We start from the raw sequence: 20,014 nt of genomic DNA, 5'->3' as shown, positions 1-20,014 counted from the left end.
AGAAAGATGCCCGAGTTACCGACTTCGGATTTGGAGTCGGATGACCAGTTCCCAGTTCTCTGTAACCGACTTGAAGTCGGAAGTCTGAGGTTTCTGAGTTGCATACCTACCAGCCTGATCCAGGAAGTGGAAGGCCTGTGTGTGGCGCATCATGTTACTCAGGCCATGGATCCAGCCAATCCGCACGCTCGGATCCTCCCATAGGCCAGCCACCTGCCATCGCTCGCTGTCGTAGGCCACGCCCAGGATGGATCGATCCTGAGATGGGATGAAGAGATAACGAATGTCTAGGAGGTGATGACAGTCCGACGCCCAATCACAAACGGACCCTTAAACCCTAAGCACTTGTGGAGAGCGGAGAGGATTTGATTGGAGTAAGCAATATGGTGAAACTTCCACCTGAGACTATCCTATTACCATATTGACTATCCTATTACCATATTGACTATCCTATTACCATATTGACTATCCTATTACCATATTGACTACCCTATTACCATATTGACTATCCTATTACCATATTGACTATCCTATTACCATATTGACTATCATATTACCATATTGACTATCCTATTACCATATTGACTATCCTATTACCATATTGACTATCCTATTACCATATTGACTACCCTATTACCATATTGACTACCCTATTACCATATTGACTATCCTATTACCATATTGACTATCCTATTACCATATTGACTACACCTGAGACTATCCTATTACCATATTGACTATCCTATTACCATATTGACTACCCTATTACCATATTGACAATCCTATTACCATATTGACTACCCTATTACCATATTGACTATCCTATTACCATATTGACTACCCTATTACCATATTGACTATCCTATTACCATATTGACTACCCTATTACCATATTGACTATCCTATTACCATATTGACTACACCTGAGACTATCCTATTACCATATTGACTACACCTGAGACTATCCTATTACCATAATGACTACACCTGACTCTATCCTATTACCATAATGACTACACCTGTTGGGCTTGAATATGAGATTCATGTGTTTCTGTATTCTTTATCATCCATATATATGTACATATTCTTATTCCATCCCTTTAGATTTGTGTGTATTGGGTGGTAGTTGTTGTGAATTTGTTAGATATTACTGCACGGTCAGAACTAGAAGCACAAGCATTTCGCTACACTCACATTAACATCTGCTAACCATGTGACCAATAACATCTGCTAACCATGTGACCAATAACATCTGCTAACCATGTGACCAATAACATCTGCTAACCATGTGACCAATAACATCTGCTAACCGTGTGTAGGTGACCATTAACATCTGCTAACCATGTGTATGTGACCAATAACATCTGCTAACCGTGTGTATGTGACCAATAACATCTGATTCGTGTGCGTTTCCTTCTACCCCTGCAATACTACCTGGATGGATTGAATATATCTATCAGTCAGTCAGTTCACCTGCAGCAGGTTGAAGCCGTGTTGGCTGGCCGCCAGCAGGCCGGAAAGCTTGAGGCTGAAGGAAAGCATGCTGGGATCTGTAGTTTTGTCCAGACACGCGGTGGATATGTAGTCCACCAGACAGGGGCAGGACTCCAACAGGGCCAGGCCATGGTCTGGAAAACATCGCCACAGGTATTATTAGGTATTATTGTCTGTGTCCCAAATGGCAACCCATTCCCACAGTGCACTGCAGTGCCATAATGCCTGTGTAACAGTATAACTTTAGACCGTCCCCTCGCCCATACCCGGGCGCGAACCAGGGACCCTCTGCACACATCAACAACAGTCACCCCTCGAAGCATCGTTACCCATCGCTCCACAAAAGCCCGCGGCCCTTGCAGAGCAAAGGGGAACTACTACTTCAAGGTCTCAGAGCAAGTGACGTCACTGATTGAAACGCTATTTAGCCGGCACCGCTAACTAAGCTAGCCGTTTCACATCCGTTACACCTGGTCAACAGTTCCCTATGTAGGGAATAGCAGGGTGGTCATTTGTGTAGGTCATGATCGCTTAGAGCTGGTGTGGCCTGCTGGGCTCAAACTTGTTTTCCTGCCCAACAGTACTGTAACACATTGTCAAATAAACTAAGTGTATAAACCTATCAATAATATAACCTTATAAATAATATATAATATAACCACAAGGCCAGTATTCAGTAAAGTATCAGTAGTCTCTCAACCTCACGCTGTGTGTGTGAGATTATATAGGAAGTCTCTCATCCTCGCTGTGTGTGTGAGATTATATAGGAAGTCTCTCATCCTCGCTGTGTGTGTGTGAGATTATATAGGAAGTCTCTCATCCTCGCTGTGTGTGTGTGAGATTATATAGGAAGTCTCTCATCCTCGCTGTGTGTGTGTGAGATTATATAGGAAGTCTCTCATCCTCGCTGTGTGTGTGTGAGAGATTATATAGGAAGTCTCTCATCCTCGCTGTGTGTGTGTGAGATTATATAGGAAATCTCTCATCCTCGCGCTGTGTGTGAGAGAGATTATATAGGAAGTCTCTCATCCTCGCTATGTGTGTGTGAGATTATATAGGAAGTCTCTCATCCTCACTGTGTGTGTGTGAGAGATTATATAGGAAGTCTCTCCTCCTCGCTGTGTGTGAGAGATTATATAAGAATCTCATCCTCGCTGTGTGTGTGATAGATTATATAGGAAGTCTCTCCTCCTCACTGTGTGTGTGTGATAGATTATATAGGAAGTCTCTCCTCCTTATTCTTGCTTGTGAGACCTTTCTCTCTGTGTGTGTGTCTTCTCACCCTCCTTGGTGAGACCAGTGAACCAGTCCAGCAGTTTCTCGAGGCTGGTGTCGTCTGGTAGGGACTGTCTGGGGTCCGCTAGTACAGCGCACACCCGAGGCAACAACACCAGGCACTCACTGTCCATGCTGCTTAGAAGTGTCTATGGGGAAAAGCCAAGAGGGGGAATATGACTTTAGTTTAGACAGATTGTAGTTTACTAGCTCTGGTCCAGGGCGTTTAGTAAGCGTTCATTGAGTCTAATAGTAAAGCACAGTGCCGCCCTGGACCAGAGCTAGCTAAATAAAGTAAGGAACTGTATGGCAACACGTTCGTAATCAAGTTAACCAAGTCAGCTACACAAAACAACTGAGATGAATGACAAATGCATGATAACTACAGTACCTAGGTATATGTTGAAGATATCTGAGAAGCAATTTAGGGACAAATTCACGAAGCTTGATAGATAGCAATCGCCTGAAAAGTATCTCGCGGGACTGAAACCGTGTTTCGTTTTACCGGAGCGTGCGTTCATGGATTCCCTCACTACGGAAAGTAAGAAGGACCATTCAAGGTGTGTGCATAAAAAAATCTATTTAAAAATAATAATAACAGCAACTGCGCATTTTCTCCGATCTCATACAATCTGGTAAACTGAATCTAAAAGGCATCGCATCGCACTGCAGCCCATCGACACACTAACACGTGTCTGTAGTGATATCGCGAAACCGGAAGTTAAACTCCTCCGCGACGTTTCCCCGCAATTCGTCCATTTTCACGTAAATCGCACATGGTGATACACAAAATCTACATTTTACACCGATTTAGCGTCGACTAACACACACTTCTTTAGCCTGTTAAATGCACGACACCGAGGATATGCCGGTTGATGTCGATTTCGACGAGGAGGAACCGTCGTTCAGTGACCCAGAAGACTTTGAAGATGATGTCGACGATGAAGGTGAGGAAACGCAGGAAAGATGCCGGATTATAATGCGGCCTGGAGAGCCGCTTAGCACGTTGTTTTTAACACATAGTAGACAGCTACAAGGCCATCATATGTAGTACATGGACATATAAACCAAAATGTACATAAATTATTGAAATATTTAAAACATTTTGAAGGTTCAACGTGAAGATCAGTTAATGAGGACGTTCATTAAGTGATAATGTTAGTTAGCTACAAGGCCGTCATATGTAATATAAACCAACATGTATATAAATAATTGTTAAAATATTTTTTAAAACGTGTTTTTTTTTGAAGGGTCAACGTGAAGATCAGTTAATGATGACTTTTTTTTTGAGGATGTTAATTTTAAGTGATAATATTAGTTAGCTACAGTAGCTGCTAAAAGCTAACAGTGGATTCATTCATACCGATCCACTCAGTTGTCCATACAGATGGCGTACCAAAAGGAGAAATATTTACTACGTCTGTGACATTTTACAACATTTTGTTTGTTAGCTGTGTTCTTATTGTAAACAAATGTGAGCATTAACTTTTTTTTGTTTCCAGTTGTTAGTTGAAGCGGGACATTTTGATTCCCCGCCGTTAGTGTTTTACCGTCTAACCTCAACTACCAGCTGTCAGATAATAGTGAATGCAGATGTGTTTTTATAAACTATAACAAAGCCCAAACTACATCCTCACAGCCTTTACACAAGTTTAATTTTCAGCAGGTGTGGCAAAAATGGTAAATTCACTTTCTGGGGGGGGGGGGGACAACAGAGCTAATTTTAGGTGACATTGTCGCCAGTAAATTGGTAAAACATGTACAAATGTATGCACACATGAGTCGCTCTGGAATAAAAGTGTATGCTGAATGGCATTATTATTACATGGGGCCTGTCTTTGTCTATACACTATCAATGATATGGAAAACCCTGGTTTGATCAAACTACCTCATCAAATAACATGTTCTTCACCCTCGTCCACCCCCCTCCCCTCCCCCCTGTAGAGTTACTGGGTGACCTGCTGCGGGAGAAGCCCCAGGAGGCAGACGGGATAGACTCTGTGGTTGTCGTGGACAATGTGCCCCAGGTCGGCCCCGAGCGCCTGGAGAAACTGAAGAACGTCATCCACAAGATATTCTCCAAGTTCGGCAAGATCACCAACGAGTTCTACCCGACTGTAGACGGACCTGAAGGACTCACTAAGGGGTGAGAAGGAGGGTGCAGGGAGGCTGTAGGAGGGTGCAGGGAGGCTGTAGGAGGGGTGCAGGAAGGCTGTAGGAGGGGTGCAGGGAGGCTGTAGGAGGGGTGCAGGGAGGCTGTAGGAGGGGTGCGGGGAGGCTGTAGGAGGGTGCGGGGAGGCCGTAGGAGGGGTGCGGGGAGGCCGTAGGAGGGGTGCGGGGAGGCCGTAGGAGGGGTGCGGGGAGGCCGTAGGAGGGGTGCGGGGAGGCCGTAGGAGGGGTGCGGGGAGGCTGTAGGAGGGTGCGGGGAAGCTGTAGGAGGGGTTCAGGGAGGCTGTAGCAAGGTTCAGGGTTGTCACGATACTAAGTATTAAGGAAGGAAAGAAAATGAAACAGACAGCATTTCTTGAGGAAGACAGACACACACACACACACACACAGTCCCAATGTTAGCAGACACACACACACACACACACACACACAGTCCTAATGTTAGGGGGAAAACAGCTGTATGTTGTCAGCCACGTTTGTTTATTTTCCAAGTTATAGCACAATATTTAAAGGACCAAAGAGTTTAGTCTTTGTTTTATTGTTTGATCTCTGTAGGTACATCTTCCTGGAGTATGGGGCTCCCACTCAGACCTATAGTTAGTTAACCTGTAGTTAATGTTATCTCCTCTGTAGGTACATCTTCCTGGAGTATGGGGCTCCCACTCAGGCTCTGGAGGCAGTGAAGAACGCTGATGGCTACAAGCTGGACAAGCAGCACACCTTCAGAGTCAATGTGTTCACCGACTTCGACAAGTACGAAAACACCACACACAAACACATGGTGTCTAGGGCATCACAGCTGTTATATGGGGTGTTCTGGGGCATCATTCCAGCTGTTATATGGGGTGTTCTGGGCATCATTCCAGCTGTTATATGGGGTGTCTAGGGCATCATTCCAGCTGTTATATGGGGTGTCTAGGGCATCATTCCAGCTGTTATATGAGGTGTCTAGGGCATCATTCCAGCTGTTATATGGGGTGTCTAGGGCATCATTCCAGCTGTTATATGGGGTGTCTAGGGCATCATTCCAGCTGTTATATCGGGTGTCTAGGGCATCATTCCAGCTGTTATATGGGGTGTCTAGGGCATCATTCCAGCTGTTATATGGGGTGTCTAGGGTATCATTCCAGCTGTTATATGAGGTGTCTAGGGCATCATTCCAGCTGTTATATGGGGTGTCTAGGGCATCATTTCAGCTGTTATATGGGGTGTCTAGGGCATCATTCCAGCTGTTATATGGGGTGTCCGGGGGCATCATTCCAGCTGTTATATGGGGTGTCCGGGGGCATCATTCCAGCTGTTATATGGGGTGTCCGGGGGCATCATTCCAGCTGTTATATGGGGTGTCTAGGGCATCATTCCAGCTGTTATATGGGGTGTTCAGGGCATCATTCCAGCTGTTATATGGGGTGTTCAGGTCATCATTCCAGCTGTTATATGGGGTGTTCAGGGCATCATTCCAGCTGTTATATGGGGTGTCCGGGGGCATCATTCCAGCTGTTATATGGGGTGTTTGGGGGCATCATTCCAGCTGTTATATGGGGTGTTTGGGGGCATCATTCCAGCTGTTATATGGGGGGTTCTGGGCATCATTCCAGCTGTTATATGGGGTGTCTAGGGCATCATTCCAGCTGTTATATGGGGTGTCTAGGGCATCATTCCAGCTGTTATATGGGGTGTTCTGGGGCATCACTCCAGCTGTTATATGGGGTGTTCTGGGCATAATTCCAGCTGTTATATGGGGTGTTCTGGGCATCTAGGCACAACAACACAGCAGTTTGCCATAGATATACATGATATAGAACGGTCTGCTGTAGATGGTGACGTTGTGTTCCAGGTACATGAGCATCAGTGACGAGTGGGAGACTCCTGAGAAGCAGCCCTTCAAGGACTTTGTGAGTGTTACACACTGTCACTTCAACCACACGTTCAGAGAATACCCACCCGGCGTTGTGGGGGGGGACAAGTCATTACTAACGGTCACTTCCTGTTTGTGTTGCCAGGGTAACATGCGTCACTGGATGGAGGACCCCGACTGTCGTGACCAGTACAGCGTCATCTACGAATCAGGAGAGAGGACCGCCATCTTCAACAACGACGCCAAGGATCCAATCGTCTCCGAGGAGAGGGCGGTGAGTCAACCATTCAACCAATCACGACAGCGCAGTGAGATGATGGTTCAACCAATCAGTTTTTTATTTTTTTTTGCACTGAGCATTCTACATCTACAGAAATACTTTTTTACGGCTTTGATACTTAAAAAGTAGAAGGCTTGAACGTGTCATCAAAATGTCTGCCGTGGTGTTGTTATTGTATATTGATTGATTCTGAGGTTGTGACCGTGTTGTGTCCCTGTAGCGCTGGACAGAGACCTATGTGCGCTGGTCTCCCAAGGGAACCTACCTGGCCACGTTCCACCAGCGAGGCATTGCATTGTGGGGCGGAGAGAAGTTCAAGCAGATCCAACGTTTCAGCCACCAGGGAGTGTCTCTGATCGACTTCTCCCCCTGCGAGAGGTAGCCAATCGCTAATGAATAATCCATGCCTGTCTATATCACATCTATGAAGCCTTATGGGGCGGGGCGGCAGGTAGCCTAGTAGTTAGGGGGGGGGGGGGGGGGGCAGGTAGCCTAGTGGTTAGAGCGTTGGATTAGTAACCGAAAGGTTGCTGGATCGAATCCCTGAGCTGACAAGGTAAAAATCTGTCATTCTGTCCCTGAACAAGGCAGTTAACCCACTGTTAAATAAAGGTAAAATAAAAATGAAGCTACATTACATTATAATGCTTAATTCCCTGATAGTAAATGAGGACCTTCAGGCCATAATGTAACTCTATGTAGTCTTATTAAGCCTTTTAAGGTGTTATAACGCTTCATAGGGATGTCGCCGTGACGTCCAGTCCCCTGATGGGCACCGTGGACACACCCATGCCCTAGTGGTAGCTCTGTCGGCGGTATGACGCCGTGTGAAGCTACATAAAGGGGTTATAATGCTTGGTAGCTACAGGTAACTGCCAGAATAAAGGAAACCCCAACATAAAGTGCCTTAATAGGGTGTTGCACCACCAGCCAGAACAGCTTCGATGCTCCTCGGCGTAGATTCTACAGCTTTCTGGAACTCTATTGGAGGGGTGTGTCACGCTGGCGTAAGGGATCGGGAGACAGGCGCAGGAATACGTAATGTTGTTATTATGTACAGGCACGGGGACGAAGACCAAACAAACACGTATACAACACACAGGGTTGAAACCTCAAAAACGAAAAGAGCGAGGAGTACCTCGAATAAATAACACAAGCGCACAATGACTAACACACGGGACGAGACCCGTAATCATCTGCACAATGACTAACACACGGGACGAGACCCGTAATCATCTGCACAATGACTAACACACGGGACGAGACCCGTAATCATCTGCACAATGACTAACACACGGGACGAGACCCGTAATCATCTGCACAATGACTAACACACGGGACGAGACCCGTAATCATCTGCACAATGACTAACACACGGGACCCGTAATCATCTGCACAATGACTAACACACGGGACCCGTAATCATCTGCACAATGACTAACACACGGGACGAGACCCGTAATCATCTGCACAATGACTAACACACAGGACGAGACCCGTAATCATCTGCACAATGACTAACACACGGGAAGAGACCCGTAATCATCTGCACAATGACTAACACACGGGACGGGACCCGTAATCATCTGCACAATGACTAACACACGGGACGAGACCCGTAATCATCTGCACAATGACTAACACACGGGACCCGTAATCATCTGCACAATGACTAACACACGGGACCCGTAATCATCTGCACAATGACTAACACACGGGACGAGACCCGTAATCATCTGCACAATGACTAACACACAGGACGAGACCCGTAATCATCTGCACAATGACTAACACACGGGAAGAGACCCGTAATCATCTGCACAATGACTAACACACAGGACGAGACCCGTAATGATCTGCACAATGACTAACACACGGGAAGAGACCCGTAATCATCTGCACAATGACTAACACACAGGACGAGACCCGTAATCATCTGCACAATGACTAACACACAGGACGAGACCCGTAATCATCTGCACAATGACTAACACACGGGAAGAGACCCGTAATCATCTGCACAATGACTAACACACGGGAAGAGACCCGTAATCATCTGCACAATGACTAACACACGGGAAGAGACTCGTAATCATCTGCACAATGATTAACACACGGGACCCGTAATCATCTGCACAATGACTAACACACGGGAAGAGACCCGTAATCATCTGCACAATGACTAACACACGGGAAGAGACCCGTAATCATCTGCACAATGACTAACACACGGGACGAGACCCGTAATCATCTGTACAACCCAAAACAGACAGCACAGGTACTCACACGCACCAACGGACATTGTAACAATATATCGTCAGGACAATAGTAACCCAAGGGCACACTTATACAATTAATAATCACTGGGGATAGGGTGTGTCTAATCACTGGGGATAGGGTGTGTCTAATCACTGGGGATAGGGTGTGACTAATCACTGGGGATAGGGTGTGACTAATCACTGGGGATAGGGTGTGACTAATCACTGGGGATAGGGTGTGACTAATCACTGGAGATAGGGTGTGACTAATCACTGGGGATAGGGTGTGACTAATCACTGGGGATAGGGTGTGTCTAATCACTGGGGATAGGGTGTGTCTAATCACTGGGAATAGGGTGTGACTAATCACTGGGGATAGGGTGTGACTAATCACTGGGAATAGGGACCAGGTGTGCGTAATGAAAGTCCCAGAGGGATCCGTGACGATGGGAAACCGTTCTTCCACGATAAAATCCTTCATTTGGTGTTTCGTTGACGGTGGTGACAAAACGCTGTCTCGGGCGCCGCTCCAGAATCTCCCAGAAGTGTTGATTTGGGATCCAGTTACTGAGACTCACACACCCTTTAAAACCCCTGTGCTCCTTTCAGAGCCCTCTTTCAATGTCTCTGAGATCTCTTCTTCTAGCCATGGTAGCCAAGATAATGGTCAACTGGGCATTTTTATACATGACCCTAAGCATGATGGGATGTTAATTGCTTAATTACCTCAGGAACCACACCTGTGTGGAGGCACCTGCTTTCAATGTACTTTGTATCCCTCGTTGACTCAAGTGTTTCCTTTCATTTTGGCAGTTACCCTGTACATGGTGAGCCTAGTGTGGTTATAACCTGTCTATGTCATCTGTACGAATCTTTATGAAGCTACATATAAAGTTGTTATATAATGGTTGGTAGGTACGTGGTGACGTTCAGTCCCCTGATGGACACTGAGGACCCCCAGGCCATCATCATCTGGGACATTCTGACTGGCCAGAAGAAGAGAGGCTTCCACTGTGAGAGCTCCGCCCACTGGCCCATCTTCAAGTAAGGACTGACTACACACCCCTCTGTTTTCATGTCTCCACATCTTCTAGTAAGGCCTGACGACCCTCCTCTCTGTTTTCATGTCTCTACATCTTCTAGTAAGGCCTGACGACCCACCCCTCTGTTTTCATGTCTCTACATCTTCTAGCAAGGCCTGACTACCCACCCCTCTGTTTTCATGTCTCTACATCTTCTAGTAAGGCCTGACGACACACCCCTCTGTTTTCATGTCTCTACATCTTCTAGTAAGGCCTGACTACCCACCCCTCTGTTTTCATGCCTCTACATCTTCTAGTAAGGCCTGACGACACACCCCTCTGTTTTCATGTCTCTACATCTTCTAGTAAGGCCTGACGACCCACCCCTCTGTTTTCATGTCTCCACATCTTCTAGTAAGGCCTGACGACCCACCCCTCTGTTTTCATGTCTCCACATCTTCTAGTAAGGCCTGACGACCCACCCCTCTGTTTTCATGTCTCTACATCTTCTGCAGCGGTCTGTCTTGGTTCTCTCCCCTAACTGCAGCGGTCTGTCTTGGTTCTCTCCCCTAGCTGCAGCGGTCTGTCTTGGTTCTCTCCCCTAACTGTCTTGGTTCTCTCCCCTAACTGCAGCGGTCTGTCTTGGTTCTCTCCCCTAACTGCAGCGGTCTGTCTTGGTTCTCTCCCCTAACTGCAGCGGTCTGTCTTGGTTCTCTCCCCTAACTGCAGCGGTCTGTCTTGGTTCTCTCCCCTAACTGCAGCGGTCTGTCTTGGTTCTCTCCCCTAACTGCAGCGGTCTGTCTTGGTTCTCTCCCCTAACTGCAGCGGTCTGTCTTGGTTCTCTCCCCTAACTGCAGCGGTCTGTCTTGGTTCTCTCCCCTAACTGCAGCGGTCTGTCTTGGTTCTCTCCCTAACTGCAGCGGTCTGTCTTGGTTCTCTCCCCTAGCTGCAGCGGTCTGTCTTGGTTCTCTCCCCTAACTGTCTTGGTTCTCTCCCCTAACTGCAGCGGTCTGTCTTGGTTCTCTCCCCTAACTGCAGCGGTCTGTCTTGGTTCTCTCCCCTAGCTGCAGCGGTCTGTCTTGGTTCTCTCCCCTAACTGCAGTGGTCTGTCTTGGTTCTCTCCCCTAGCTGCAGCGGTCTGTCTTGGTTCTCTCCCCTAGCTGCAGCGGTCTGTCTTGGTTCTCTCCCCTAACTGCAGCGGTCTGTCTTGGTTCTCTCCCCTAACTGCAGCGGTCTGTCTTGGTTCTCTCCCCCCCCCTAACTGCAGCGGTCTGTCTTGGTTCTCTCCCTAACTGCAGCGGTCTGTCTTGGTTCTCTCCCTAGCTGCAGCGGTCTGTCTTGGTTCTCTCCCCTAACTGCAGCGGTCTGTCTTGGTTCTCTCCCTAACTGCAGCGGTCTGTCTTGGTTCTCTCCCCTAACTGCAGCGGTCTGTCTTGGTTCTCTCCCCTAGCTGCAGCGGTCTGTCTTGGTTCTCTCCCCTAGCTGCAGCAGTCTGTCTTGGTTCTCTCCCCTAGCTGCAGCGGTCTGTCTTGGTTCTCTCCCTAACTGCAGCGGTCTGTCTTGGTTCTCTCCCCTAGCTGCAGCGGTCTGTCTTGGTTCTCTCCCCTAACTGCAGTGGTCTGTCTTGGTTCTCTCCCCTAACTGCAGCGGTCTGTCTTGGTTCTCTCCCTAACTGCAGCGGTCTGTCTTGGTTCTCTCCCCTAACTGTCTTGGTTCTCTCCCTAGCTGCATTGTTATAACATGTGTCTGTTTCTCCAGGTGGAGTCATGATGGGAAGTTCTTTGCCAGGATGACCCAGGACACACTGAGCATCTACGAGACCCCAGTAAGTCCCCACACTGAGGGTCTACGAGACCCCAGTAAGTCCCCACACTGAGCATCTATGACCCCAGTAAGTCCCCACACTGAGGGTCTACGAGACCCCAGTAAGTCCCCACACTGAGCGTCTACGAGACCCCAGTAAGTCCCCACACTGAGCGTCTACGAGACCCCAGTAAGTCCCCACACTGAGCGTCTATGACCCCAGTAAGTCCCCACACTGAGCATCTACGAGACCCCAGTAAGTCCCCACACTGAGCGTCTACGAGACCCCAGTAAGTCCCCACACTGAGCGTCTACGAGACCCCAGTAAGTCCCCACACTGAGCGTCTACGAGACCCCAGTAAGTCCCCACACTGAGCGTCTATGACCCCAGTAAGTCCCCACTCTGAGGGTCTACGAGACCCCAGTAAGTCCCCACACTGAGCATCTACGAGACCCCAGTAAGTCCCCACACTGAGCGTCTACGAGACCCCAGTAAAGTCCCCACACTGAGCATCTACGAGACCCCAGTAAGTCCCCACACTGAGCATCTACGAGACTCCAGTAAGTCCCCACACTGAGCGTCTACGAGACCCCAGTAAAGTCCCCACACTGAGCATCTACGAGACCCCAGTAAGTCCCCACACTGAGCGTCTACGAGACCCCAGTAAGTCCCCACACTGAGCATCTACGAAACCCCAGTAAGTTCCCACACTGAGCATCTATGAGACCCCAGTAAGTTAGATTGACCAGTATTACTCTGAGTGTGTCTGTATAACAGACTGGTGAGTCCGTACTTAACAACATCCTGTTTTCTCCTGTCGTAGTCCATGGGCCTGTTGGATAAGAAGAGTCTGAAGATCAGTGGCATCAAGTAAGTCTTTATCCTGGGCATGTTGACCCTTAATCAGTTAGTTCAATCTGTTATCTAGTAAGTCTTTATCCTGGGCATGTTGTCCCTTAATCAGCAGACAGAGACTAGTTAGAGGAATACCACCTGTCAGACAGAGACTAGTTAGAGGAATACCACCTGTAGGACAGAGACTAGTTAGAGGAATACCACCTGTCAGACAGAGACTAGTTAGAGGAATACCACCTGTCAGACAGAGACTAGTTAGAGGAATACCACCTGTCAGACAGAGACTAGTTAGAGGAATACCACCTGTCAGACAGAGACTAGTTAGAGGAATACCACCTGTCAGACAGAGACTAGTTAGAGGAATACCACCTGTCAGACAGAGACTAGTTAGAGGAATACCACCTGTTGAACAGAGACTAGTTAGAGGAATACCACCTGTCAGACAGAGACTAGTTAGAGGAATACCACCTGTCCTGTGTGTGTGTGTGTGTGTGTATTAATCCTCTCCTCCCCTCTGCAGGGACTTCTCCTGGTCCCCAGGCGATAACATCATAGCGTTCTGGGTCCCCGAGGACAAAGACATCCCAGCCAGAGTGACTCTGATGCAGCTTCCCTCCAGACAGGAGATCAGAGTCAGGAACCTCTTCAACGTGGTGGACTGTAAACTCCACTGGCAGAGACAGGGAGACTACCTCTGTGTCAAGGTGGACCGAACACCTAAAGGAACTCAGGTTAGTGAAGGAGAACAGAGGGAGGGTGAAGGGGGGAGGAGAACAGAGGGAGGGTGAAGGGGGAGTAGACAGGGAGACTACCTCTGTGTCAAGGTGGACCGGACACCTAAAGGAACTCAGGTTAGTGAAGGAGAACAGAGGGAGGGTGAAGGGGGGAGGGTAAATGGGACTGCTTTGATGTTAAACCTCATTTACAAGTCTCCTTTCTCTCTCTGTCCTCATCCTGTCATTCCCCTCTCCTCTTCTGTCATCTCCTCCATCATTCTCTGTCCTCTCCTATCCTCTCGTTCTCTCCTCCTGTCTGTCCTCTCCTCTCGTTCTCTCTTCCTGTCTGTCCTCTCTGTCATCTCCATCATTCTCTCTCCGCTCTGTCATCTCCTCCATCATTCTCTCTCCTCTGTCATCCTCCTATCCTCTCGTTCTCTCCTCCTCTCCTCCATTTTCTCTCCTCTCTCATCTTCTCCATCATTTTCTCTCCTCTCTGTCATCTCCTCCATCATTTTCTCTCCTCTCTGTCCTCTCCTCTCGTTCTCTCAGGGTGTGGTGACCAACTTTGAGATCTTCAGGATGAGAGAGAAGCAGGTTCCTGTTGACGTGGTGGAGATGAAGGGAGACCCGGAATCTAAAACTGGTAACGCACACCCCCCGCTCTGACAAGATGGACAGAACCCCCCCCCCCCCCCGCTGACAAGATGGACAGAACCCCCCCCCCTCCCCCCCGCTCTGACAAGATGGACAGAACCCCCCCCCCCTCCCCCCCGCTCTGACAAGATGGATAGAACCCCTTCCCCCCCCCCCCCCCCCGCTCTGACAAGATGGACAGAACCCCCTCCCCACCACTCTAACAAGATGGATAGAACCCCCCCGCTCTGACAAGATGGACAGAACCCCCCCCCTCCCCGCTCTGACAAGATGGACAGAACCCCCTCCCCCCCGCTCTGACAAGATGGACAGGAAACCCCCCACCACTCTGACAAGACGGATAGAACCCCCTCCCCCACTCTGACAAGACGGATAGAACCCCCTCCCCCACTCTGACAAGATGGACAGAACCCCCCCCCCCCCCCCCCCACTCTGACAAGATGGACAGAAACCCCCCACCACTCTGACAAGACGGATAGAACCCCCTCCCCCACTCTGACAAGATGGACAGAACCCCCCCCACTCTGACAAGATGGACAGAAACCCCCCACCACTCTGACATGATGGACAGAACCCCCCCCCACCCTGACAAGATGGACAGAAACCCCCCCCACTCTGACAAGATGGACAGAAACCCCCTCGCTCTGACAAGACTGACAGAAACCCCCCCACTGATAATGTGCAGTAACACAACCAGGTGCAGTAACACCACCAGGTATAGTAACACCACTAGGTGCAGTAACACCACTAGGTATAGTAACACCACCAGGTGCAGTAACACCACCAGGTATAGTAACACCACCAGGTATAGTAACACCACTAGGTAACACCACTAGGTATAGTAACACCACTAGGTATAGTAACACCACTAGGTATAGTAACACCACTAGGTATAGTAACACCACTAGGTATAGTAACACCACCAGGTATAGTAACACCACTAGGTATAGTAACACCACTAGGTATAGTAACACCACTAGGTATAGTAACACCACCAGGTATAGTAACACCACCAGGTGCAGTAACACCACCAGGTATAGTAACACCACTAGGTATAGTAACACCACCAGGTATAGTAACACCACTAGGTATAGTAACACCACTAGGTATAGTAACACCACTAGGTATAGTAACACCACCAGGTATAGTAACACCACCAGGTATAGTAACACCACTAGGTATAGTAACACCACTAGGTATAGTAACACCACCAGGTGCAGTAACACCACCAGGTATAGTAACACCACTAGGTATAGTAACACCACCAGGTATAATAACACCAGTGTTGTCGTCCCCTAGCGGAGAGCATCATAGCGTTTGCGTGGGAGCCCAACGGCAGTAAGTTTGCCGTCCTGCACGGTGAATCTCCCAGAATCAACGCCTCGTTCTACCACGTCAAGAACAACGGGAAGATAGAACTCATCAGTGAGTACAACCTTTACCTGAGAATATCTCATGACTCTGTAATATCTATAAGGATGTCTCCTCTCCTCCCCCCCTCTCTCTGTGAGTCCAACCTTTACCTGAGAATATCTCATGACTCTATAATGTCTATAAGGATGTCTCCTCTCCTCCCCCTCTCTCTCTGTCCAACCTTTACCTGAGAATATCTCATGACTCTGTAATGTCTATAAGGATGTCTCCTCTCCTCCCCCTCTCTCTCTCTCTCAGTAGAGGAACCTTTAAAAACATTGACTCTGTAATGTCTATAAGGATCGTTATTCCGTCTCTACTGTTGTCAGATGTCGTATTCAGTCCTTTGGCAAACAACAGTCTGTTACTGTAACATTCTCTCTCCTCTCCCCACTTCTCTCTCCTCTCCTTCTTCTCTCTCCTCCCCTCCCCCCCTTCTCTCTCCTCCCCTCCCCCCCTTCTCTCTCCTCTCCCCCCCTCTCTCCTCTCCCCCCCCTCTCTCTCCTCCCCTCTCCTTTCCTCCTCCTCTCCCCCCTTCTCTCTCCTCTCCTTCTGCCCTACTCTCTCCTCCCCCCTTCTCTCTCCTCCCCCTCTCTCCTCTCCTCCCCCCTCTCTCTCCTTCCCCCACTTGTCTCCCCTCCCCCCTCTCTCCTTCCCCCACTTGTCTCTCCTCTCCTCCCCCCCTCTCTCTCCTTCCCCCACTTGTCTCTCCTCGCCTCCCCCCCTCTCTCTCCTTCCCCCACTTGTCTCTCCTCTCCTCCCCCCCTCTCTCTCCTCCCCCCCTCTCTCTCCTTCCCCCACTTGTCTCTCCTCTCCTCCCCCCCTTGTCTCTCCTCCCCCTTCTCTCTCCAGAGATGTTTGACAAGCAGCAGGCCAACAGCATCTTCTGGAGTCCTCAGGGACAGTTCATGGTGCTGGCTGGACTCAGGAGGTACAAGACCTGTGTGTGTGTGTGTGAGAGAGAGAGATCTCCCCTTCTGTGTTAACCGTCTCCTCCAGTATGAACGGGCCCCTGTGTTAACTCTCCTCTCCTCCAGTATGAACGGGGCCCTGTGTTAACTCTCCTCTCCTCCAGTATGAACGGGGCCCTGTGTTAACTCTCCTCTCCTCCAGTATGAACGGGGCCCTGGCGTTTGTGGACACCTCTGACTGCACCATGATGAACATGGTTGAACACTACATGGCCTCTGACGTAGAGTGGGACCCTACGGGACGATACCTGGTGACCTCTGTGTCCTGGTGGAGTCACAAGGTACACCTGACACACACTTCACACACACTCACACACACACAGGGAATAAACTCCTACTGTCATGTTTATTTAAATGGGAAGATCAACTAAATGAATGTTGGTTTGTACCGCAATAATTAACCAATGATATCAGGCCACTCTTGGCCGTGATTACAGACACCTGTGCCTTTTGACACGACGTTAACGAGGCATCCCGCAGTGTTTGTGATTATAACCCTGATGAAGACAGCTTGGCTGTCCGAAACGTTGGTAAACGGGTGCTTCTACACCTGCATTGCTTGCTGTTTGGGGTTTTAGGCTGGGTTTCTGTTCAGCACTTTGAGACATCAGCTGATGTACGAAGGGCCTTTTTAAATAAATTTGATTTGATTTGAAAACAGCTTGGCTGTTGAAACGGTGGTAATTTTTTTTTTTTTTTTTGCCATCTGAGCTCCTAGAGTGTGCGGCTCTCTTATTTTCCAGTTTTCTACTCCGCTAGCCAGCACCTCGTCTTAACAGGTGTTCTACTCCACTAGCCAGCACCTCGTCTTAACAGGTGTTCTACTCCGCTAGCCAGCACCTCGTCTAAACAGGTGTTCTACTCCGCTAGCCAGCACCTCGTCTTAACAGGTGTTCTACTCCGCTAGCCAGCACCTCGTCTAAATAGGTGTTCTACTCCGCTAGCCAGCACCTCGTCTAAATAGGTGTTCTACTCCGCTAGCCAGCACCTCGTCTTAACAGGTGTTCTACTCCGCTAGCCAGCACCTCGTCTAAATAGGTGTTCTACTCCGCTAGCCAGCACCTCGTCTTAACAGGTGTTCTACTCCGCTAGCCAGCACCTCGTCTTAACAGGTGTTCTACTCCGCTAGCCAGCACCTCGTCTTAACAGGTGTTCTACTCCGCTAGCCAGCACCTCGTCTTAACAGGTGTTCTACTCCGCTAGCCAGCACCTCGTCTTAACAGGTGTTCTACTCCGCTAGCCAGCACCTCGTCTTAACAGGTGTTCTACTCCCCTAGCCAGCACCTCGTCTAAACAGGTGTTCTACTCCGCTAGCCAGCACCTCGTCTTAACAGGTGTTCTACTCCGCTAGCCAGCACCTCGTCTTAACAGGTGTTCTACTCCGCTAGCCAGCACCTCGTCTTAACAGGTGTTCTACTCCGCTAGCCAGCACCTCGTCTTAACAGGTGTTCTACTCCGCTAGCCTGCACCTCGTCTTAACAGGTGTTCTACTCCGCTAGCCAGCACCTCGTCTTAACAGGTGTTCTACTCCGCTAGCCAGCACCTCGTCTTAACAGGTGTTCTACTCCGCTAGCCAGCACCTCGTCTAAACAGGTGTTCTACTCCGCTAGCCAGCACCTCGTCTTAACAGGTGTTCTACTCCGCTAGCCAGCACCTCGTCTAAACAGGTGTTCTACTCCGCTAGCCAGCACCTCATCTTAACAGGTGTTCTACTCCGCTAGCCAGCACCTCGTCTTAACAGGTGTTCTACTCCGCTAGCCAGCACCTCGTCTAAACAGGTGTGCATTTTCTTTTTCTTCTAGATTGGTTTGTAGCAGAACAAACACACAGACACAACTTCAGAAAAATCCCTTCTCCTTTTCTGCTCGTGTACTATGTTCTTTTCATCAATCGCGGAGAAAAAAAAGGTGTTTTTATCTGAGCCATACCAAGTGTGTTTTTAAAAAGGGGGTTGTCTCTCCCGTCAGGTGGACAATGTTTTTATCTGAGCCATACCAAGTGTGTTTTTAAAAAGGGGGTTGTCTCTCCCGTCAGGTGGACAATGTTTTTATCTGAGCCATACCAAGTGTGTTTTTAAAAAGGGGGTTGTCTCTCCCGTCAGGTGGACAATGTTTTTATCTGAGCCATACCAAGTGTGTTTTTAAAAAAGGGGTTGTCTCTCCCGTCAGGTGGACAATGTTTTTATCTGAGCCATACCAAGTGTGTTTTTAAAAAGGGGGTTGTCTCTCCCGTCAGGTGGACAATGCCTATTGGCTGTGGACCTTCCAGGGGCGTCTCCTCCAGAAGAACAACAAGGATCGTTTCTGTCAGCTACTCTGGAGACCTCGGCCTGCTACCCTGCTCACACAGGACTCCATCAAGGTACGTACGTATCTGTGTGGTGTTGGTGTAGTGTGTCCCCAGTATTTATGAAGGGTATTTACTCTGTCATCAAAGTTGTTTTAAACCAATAGGATCCAAAAACTCGTTCAGTGTTTAGTGTCTGGACAAGTAGTGACTTCTGTCTAAACTTCTGTGTGTCGAAAGAGCTTTGTTGTAATGTGTCTGACTGCGTATATATAACATCAGCTTAGCCGGGACCCTTGACAGTCTTGTTGCTACGTATCACATGGGCTTAGCCGGGACCCTGACAGTCTTGTTGCTACGTATCACATGGGCTTAGCCGGGACCCTTGACAGTCTTGTTGCTATGTATAACATGGGCTTAGCTGGGACCCTTGGTTTTGACAGTCTTGTTGCTACTATAACATGGGCTTAGCCGGGACCCTTGACAGTCTTGTTGCTACGTATCACATGGGCTTAGCCGGGACCCTTGGTTTTGACTGTCTTGTTGCTATGTATAACATGGGCTTAGCCGGGACCCTTGGTTTTGACTGTCTTGTTGCTATGTATAACATGGGCTTAGCCGGGACCCTTGGTTTTGACTGTCTTGTTGCTATGTATAACATGGGCTTAGCTGGGACCCTTGATTTTGACTGTCTTGTTGCTACTATAACATGGGCTTAGCCGGGACCCTTGGTTTTGACTGTCTTGTTGCTATGTATAACATGGGCTTAGCCGGGACCCTTGGTTTTGACTGTCTTGTTGCTATGTATAACATGGGCTTAGCCGGGACCCTTGGTTTTGACTGTCTTGTTGCTATGTATAACATGGGCTTAGCCGGGACCCTTGGTTTTGACTGTCTTGTTGCTATGTATAACATGGGCTTAGCCGGGACCCTTGGTTTTGACTGTCTTGTTGCTA

General features: G+C 48.7%; 2 protein-coding genes across 6 annotated transcripts in view; one reads left to right on the top strand and one right to left on the bottom strand.

The window, feature by feature from the left end:
- Positions 1–3,700, bottom strand: part of brat1 (BRCA1 associated ATM activator 1) — a 17,137-nt gene extending 13,437 nt beyond the window's left edge. For 2 of the 3 annotated variants that reach the window (XM_090194776.1, XM_090194777.1), the window contains exons 1-4: positions 3,161–3,474; positions 2,777–2,918; positions 1,474–1,628; positions 111–258 (exon numbers count right to left, since the gene is read on the bottom strand). In XM_090194776.1, the coding sequence (XP_090050902.1) occupies positions 111–258; positions 1,474–1,628; positions 2,777–2,903 (430 nt within the window). In that variant the 5' untranslated portion in view covers positions 2,904–2,918; positions 3,161–3,474. Of the gene's footprint in view, positions 1–110; positions 259–1,473; positions 1,629–2,776; positions 2,919–3,160 lie in introns of all 3 variants that reach the window. The other variant, XM_036973892.2, reaches the window with a different exon arrangement.
- The window catches only part of eif3ba (eukaryotic translation initiation factor 3, subunit Ba), a 20,600-nt gene continuing 4,084 nt past the window's right edge, over positions 3,499–20,014 (top strand). Inside the window, exons 1-15 of one of the 3 annotated variants that reach the window (XR_016485581.1) lie at positions 3,499–3,716; positions 4,714–4,915; positions 5,572–5,691; positions 6,776–6,833; positions 6,942–7,070; positions 7,297–7,454; positions 10,250–10,378; positions 12,115–12,181; positions 12,984–13,030; positions 13,536–13,746; positions 14,284–14,377; positions 15,688–15,813; positions 16,654–16,732; positions 16,839–17,053; positions 19,008–19,133. Coding sequence is in view for 1 of the 3 variants with exons in the window: in XM_090194830.1 (XP_090050956.1) it covers positions 3,617–3,716; positions 4,714–4,915; positions 5,572–5,691; positions 6,776–6,833; positions 6,942–7,070; positions 7,297–7,454; positions 10,250–10,378; positions 12,115–12,181; positions 12,984–13,030; positions 13,536–13,746; positions 14,284–14,377; positions 15,688–15,813; positions 16,654–16,732; positions 16,915–17,053; positions 19,008–19,133 (1,785 nt within the window). In the remaining 2 variants the exon portion in view is untranslated. Of the gene's footprint in view, positions 3,717–4,713; positions 4,916–5,571; positions 5,692–6,775; positions 6,834–6,941; positions 7,071–7,296; positions 7,455–10,249; positions 10,379–12,114; positions 12,182–12,983; positions 13,031–13,535; positions 13,867–14,283; positions 14,378–15,687; positions 15,814–16,653; positions 16,733–16,838; positions 17,054–19,007; positions 19,134–20,014 lie in introns of all 3 variants that reach the window. The other 2 variants (XR_016485582.1, XM_090194830.1) reach the window with 2 other exon arrangements.

The sequence above is a fragment of the Oncorhynchus mykiss genome, chromosome 13 (assembly GCF_057628025.1).
Source record: "Oncorhynchus mykiss isolate SJ-2025 chromosome 13, ASM5762802v1, whole genome shotgun sequence".
NCBI classification, from domain to species: Eukaryota; Metazoa; Chordata; class Actinopteri; order Salmoniformes; family Salmonidae; genus Oncorhynchus; species Oncorhynchus mykiss.
Note: the sequence above shows the minus strand (reverse complement) of the source record. Positions and strands in the feature narration are given on the sequence as shown.